This window comes from Rutidosis leptorrhynchoides, chromosome 6, assembly GCF_046630445.1.
Source record: "Rutidosis leptorrhynchoides isolate AG116_Rl617_1_P2 chromosome 6, CSIRO_AGI_Rlap_v1, whole genome shotgun sequence".
Taxonomy (NCBI): Eukaryota; Viridiplantae; Streptophyta; class Magnoliopsida; order Asterales; family Asteraceae; genus Rutidosis; species Rutidosis leptorrhynchoides.
Window position 1 is genome coordinate 402,871,350 of NC_092338.1, and position 5,405 is coordinate 402,876,754.

The 5,405-nt window shown below is 36.0% G+C and overlaps 1 protein-coding gene across 2 annotated transcripts; it reads right to left on the bottom strand.

The window, feature by feature from the left end:
• Window positions 1-581: 581 nt before the first annotated feature.
• On the bottom strand, window positions 582-5,078 carry LOC139852413 (peroxisomal acyl-coenzyme A oxidase 1-like). Of its 2 annotated transcripts, none has more exons than XM_071841703.1 (14): window positions 4,980-5,078; window positions 4,326-4,434; window positions 4,170-4,231; window positions 3,863-4,072; window positions 3,657-3,744; window positions 3,406-3,568; window positions 2,765-2,963; window positions 2,445-2,642; window positions 2,219-2,350; window positions 1,856-1,973; window positions 1,591-1,701; window positions 1,444-1,513; window positions 1,137-1,320; window positions 582-791 (listed from the first exon to the last, which is right to left on the bottom strand). In XM_071841703.1, exons 1-14 carry the CDS (start codon window positions 5,076-5,078, stop codon window positions 582-584), a joined length of 1,953 nt encoding a protein of 650 aa, XP_071697804.1. The 2 variants fall into 2 exon arrangements, with proteins under 2 accessions (XP_071697804.1, XP_071697803.1); XM_071841702.1 differs by having other exon boundaries at window positions 4,941-5,078.
• Between the last annotated feature and the right edge of the window lie 327 nt (window positions 5,079-5,405).

A 5,405-nucleotide genomic window follows, 5' to 3' on the forward strand; every position in this document is an offset into this window, starting at 1 on the left:
CCTAATTTTGGGCGGAAAAGATCTATGAAAAAAACTCATCTAAATTCATTTCTTTCCATCCCACTTCATTCCTTTCCTTCCTTAAAAAAATCTCGAGAATGGGATTTTTAATTTTTTCTGCCTGAATCATTTCCTTTCCACTACCACAAAAACTCGAGAATGCAGCCTTAGAGAGTTATTTCGATACCGCTAACCATTGGCTTTTGGGCGTAACACACACACACATATATATAGCTACAAATAGCTAATGCTAATGTTAAACACGAGATTATAAACATCGTAACAAAAAAAAAAAAGGTGAAATTTTGCAAAAGCATGGCTTATAACTTTAACTAAAAAGATATAATGAAGAGTTCTTTATTAGAATTTTGATGCAAGAAAATGTTATAATTTAAATTTATGATCCATAACACCATGGATTCATCAACAAATATGCATGAGGATTATCTCACATTTGCACATGCAGTAATATAAAAGGTTACATACCAACAGAACTATTAGAAAAATTTTATGATACTATTCAAACTTGAACCCAAATGTACCAATATCCACAAGTCTTATAAGCTAACCGTCACATCCGTTTATAGCTTCGCAGAGTGTAACGTTTGCCTCAGGATCGGTTGGATATATTGATGGATGCCATCGGCTACAATTGAGTCATTAAAAGGATCTTTCCAAGCAGCCTCATACAGTTTTGGATACACATTCCCATCGTATCGCCCAAGAATTGAACCCAAGTAGTGATCCGTGTGGTTAAATGAATCAACCAATGCTATCGCATTTGGACGCACCTAATGCAGATTATATCTTTCAGAGTCAATGAATGAATTGTTCAACACAAAAGTCAAATGTGCACAGAAGTTTAAGTTTGCTGACTTTTTACAACTAAATTTAAAATACGTCCACCAATTTGTTTTGATAATGGGTTAATGTGACTGGAAACACTGTTCTATAATTGTAATTTTAAAAGCAACTGATGTGTCAAGCTTGAAAGAAAGTACACTTTGGGCAATTCTTGACCCATTTGACCCACTAGAGGTAAAACACAACCTATGCCACAAGTAGATAGGCCAAAGTTGCCACTTATAATAACAAGCAAATGGTAGTTAAAGGAGAATGTATGATTGGTTACTAACCTTAGAGTACAAATTTTTGAGTTGTTCGTTAGCAAGTGCGGCTTGTTTGGACGTAAGGTACCCGGTGGCCAAAAAATCACCTTGATGTTTGTGAATAAGAAAGAATGCATAGACATAGCAAAGCACTTGTAACATATCTTTAACACCCTTTCCAGGTATTTCTTGTTGCAATCTCTCAATAAACCTGAAATGCTCAGGGTTAAAACAGATTTCATTTAGTACGAATCGGGTCGGTTTGACCCCCTAACATGTTTTCGTCCACTTATTATGAACAGTGAATAAGTTGTATGTGATTACAAGAGCTTACTTAGACACAACAATCAGTTGGCAGTGAGCGAGAGATGCCTCGACCAAATCAGGTGAGAGTTCTGCAAAACCTGCAACAAATTTAGGTTAAATTTCATTTATATCGGTTACATCTTTAAGTGATTTGAAAAAGACTTTGGAAGCAAACCTTCTTCTGAATTTTCAAACTTGGCTAACCGTTGACCACAGTCAACAGCCATTCTAGCTGCCCTTGCTTCAAATGCTTCCACTATTGTACCAATGTTTAGCCAGTCCTTTGCTGCAACCGGTTGGTAAGTAAATAAAGCCATTAAAGTTGGTAATTTTGTGTAGTCAACAGTTCATCAAATATAATAGATAACTGTAATTTATTTATTTGGTTGTTGTACATACGAAAAATTAAGATTTTAGAGACTCATAAAGAAGATATATACCAGTTTGAACGGTGCAATTATTCTGCATCAGAGCTTTCACCCGCCCAAAATAAGCTGTTGTCCCAACTGGCTGTTTGATTCCGATCTCTGAGACGGTTTTCACAAGAAACCTCGAAACCTATCATATTTAATATAATACACTGTCCTTTTTATAAACTGATCTAGCTTCATGAGCATTTTTTTTAGAATGGCAAACTCACGCACCCTATATAACTTTACACGAATAATGTCCAAAACAGGACTCGAACCCATGACCTCAAGGTTAACCATGGTTTTTAAATATTTCAATATAAGTTCTTAATTTCTTATATATAAAAGACATTCACTTAACTCGAGTTTAATGACTTTGATGACATCACATACCTGTAGCATCAAAACAACATTTTCCCCTTCATATGTACAAGCTGCAACGTAATATGCGTATAGTTCGGGAAGCCCACTACTAACGAGGTAACCATGTCCACCACAAAGTTTTCGGCATTCATCAATTCCATCCTGCAAGAACATATATGTTACTGAAATCTATGTGTCTGCTTTTGTATTTGTGTGTGTGTGCGCGTATGTGTATTTTGATGAATTAGACGTTTACAGCTGTTGCGGCAGTTGTCAACGATTTCAACCCTGCTGTGCAAGCATGGGCCTCGGGCAACGTTGAGAAGTCGTTATCTGCTAAGCGTTGCTTTACGTTCGTGTATAATAATTTCAACCATTCGCTCACGAATCTGAAGGCGTAAGCAGAAGCCAGCAAAGGAAAGAGTCTACTTTGCTGAGTTTTATAATCAATCACCTAACCACAAAAACAATAAATAAAAAAATCTCAGTTATTCAAAGAGCTATAGCAGTACAGCTATATATTTTAAATGCATAGATATAAAAAACGAAAATAATCAGAAACGGTCACTGAATAACCTGGGTCTCGGGCCCACCATTACGTGAACCAAATTGTCTGCGAATAGTACTATATCTTGTAGCAATACAAACTGCACGAGATAATGCTTTAGAAGCATCGGCCACAATTGTTTGCCTAACAGACACCATAGTCCCGTACATGAGTTGTCGAGGAACATCAGAAACAACAAATTTTCCCTCCTTTGTAACTTGTGACACCCTATAAATATTGGAGAATAATGTCAGACTAGAGGTGGCAGTTTCAACCCATTTACTAAGTTAATTCCGAGGTTTGGGTCACATACCATCTCTAACGGGTCAAACAGGTAAGCTAATAATATTTGCCAAGTAAATGACTCAAACGGGTCGAAAGTGTATTATCCATACAAAGAGGATATATATATTTGAACAATCAGGTTACTGCTAAAAAGTTATGAATTTTGTCATCAACTTAATTTTCAACAATAATCATTTATAAAGAACTTGAATTTTTGGCCACCAAAAGTGTTTTTGTTTAGGTAAGCCTAGCCTGACCCACCAGTTTTGACATGTATAATGCTACTCATTCACCTGACCCGCCCGGTTTTCTGTCTGCAATTCAGATGTGCAAAACAAAATAAGCTGTAATTAATAAGCGACGAATTTACAAAATCTGGCCAGACCTCATCAACATTTGATTCCTTGGTATACGAACATGATCAAATCTTAAAACACCATTGTCCATTGTGTTATATGCCCCATGTCCAAACTTTAGCCCGATATCACCGACAGTAATGCCAGGTAGAGGGAAGTGATTGTCCATGCTCCTTAGTTGGACAATAAAGCCTTCAAAAAATTTGTTTAAAAAAAATATATTATGGTAAAAATTATACTCCTATTTTTAATCTTCCACAAAATGGTATTCTGTACTAACCATGAACGCCATGAAATTGACCGTTGATTATGAGACGAGCGTAAACAATACCATGTGTTGCTACCTTACCCATACCACCTGGCCACCACTAATAGACATAGACATCAAGAAACAAAATGAGCACAAAAACAAATTTTGAGTGAAATAAATGTAAAAAAAAAAAAAAAAAAAGATTAGTGAAATTTCCTGATAACAATGTTACTTACTTTGCTTGAAGTTATAGTAGGACTATGAATGATAAACTCATCCGTTTGGGGATCAAACGTTGCAGTCGTTTCAAGACCTTGCACATTGGATCCATGACCAAGTTCCGTTTGCGCGTAACAGCCAATAATTTGCATATTTTTGGCCAACGGCAACCATTTCTTTTTTTGTTCCTCGGTCGTTTGTCCTTCTAACGCAGGGACAAACATTTCCTAAGGAAACATATGAACAAATAAAGTGATGTAAATATTAATCTATTTATTTAACATGTGCACAACCATGAGCTGCAAATGATGAGACACTAATTACCCATTGAAGATCAGTGTAATTAGGTTCGTCAATATAATGTCGCAACCATTTGGCCTCTTCATCTGAGAATAATCACAAAAGGTAAGCACAAAGTCGAAAAAATATCTAGATTTCAACATATCGATACCGTGTTGCAGGCTTAATGTAAAACGTTACCTGATAAACGAAGATCTTGGATCAGCTTCCATGCATAAGCTGCTTTTCTAAGACTATTTTTGAACAAATCTTTTCTATCAAGCAAAGGCTTACTAAATTTCTCAAAAACCTATAAAAAACAAAAATGCAATATGAGTAATTATCTACTAGATACAGCAAAACACAAACTTTTTAAACTGTTAGCTTTTATCTACTAAAAACAGCAAAAACACAAACTTTTAAACTGTAAGCTTTTTTTATGCTAAAAGTAGAAGAAATGTACTCAGTAACCAAAACCAGTTATACGCTGATCACTAACACACAATACAGTCAACAGTCCCGATCAGGTAATAGCAAATACGTAGTAGTAAGTAGAGTTCGTCCCACATGGAATTTGGGTTTTAAATTGTGAAGAATTTTTTTGTTCCGGAAACCTTAGCCGGCCCACGACACCCCATGCCAACACATGGGACTAAATCGAGCTACTCTGACGGCAAGGAAACATTGTTAAGGATTGAGGTTCAAACCTAGGCCATTTGTTTCGTGTACAGACCCCAATGCCCTTAACCAGCCGGACTACAAGTCCGAGACCTAATAAAATAAATTGAACAGAACATAAAATGAAGTAACTCATACAGGATCATTAGCAACGAGCTTAGCCATACGATCCGTGACGTTAAAAGCTTCATGAGAACCTGCCCAAGCAACTTTCATGGCTTCCACATCGAACTGCGCCTTCTTCCTTTCGTCGCTCAAGTAATCAACTCCCTCCATTTTTCTTCAAATTAACAAACATTTTGCTTTCGTCAAACCTTTTAAGGTTGCCGTTGTATAGTAGGCCACGTTTATTGCAACAATCATATTTCACATGCATTTTTTTAAATAAGAATATATAATATAGTATAATATATTTTTATATGTTTATGTTTATATATGATAAAATATATATTTACCATCACACACATTGTCATTTGTTAAAATCATTTTTTCAAATAAGAATAATGTACAGTGATGATACGCATAGTGATCCGTCTCAAAAAGACACTAATTAGCAGCATCCCGGCTAGGGTTTTACCCGGCGTGGCCCATCCCGGAAAAGAA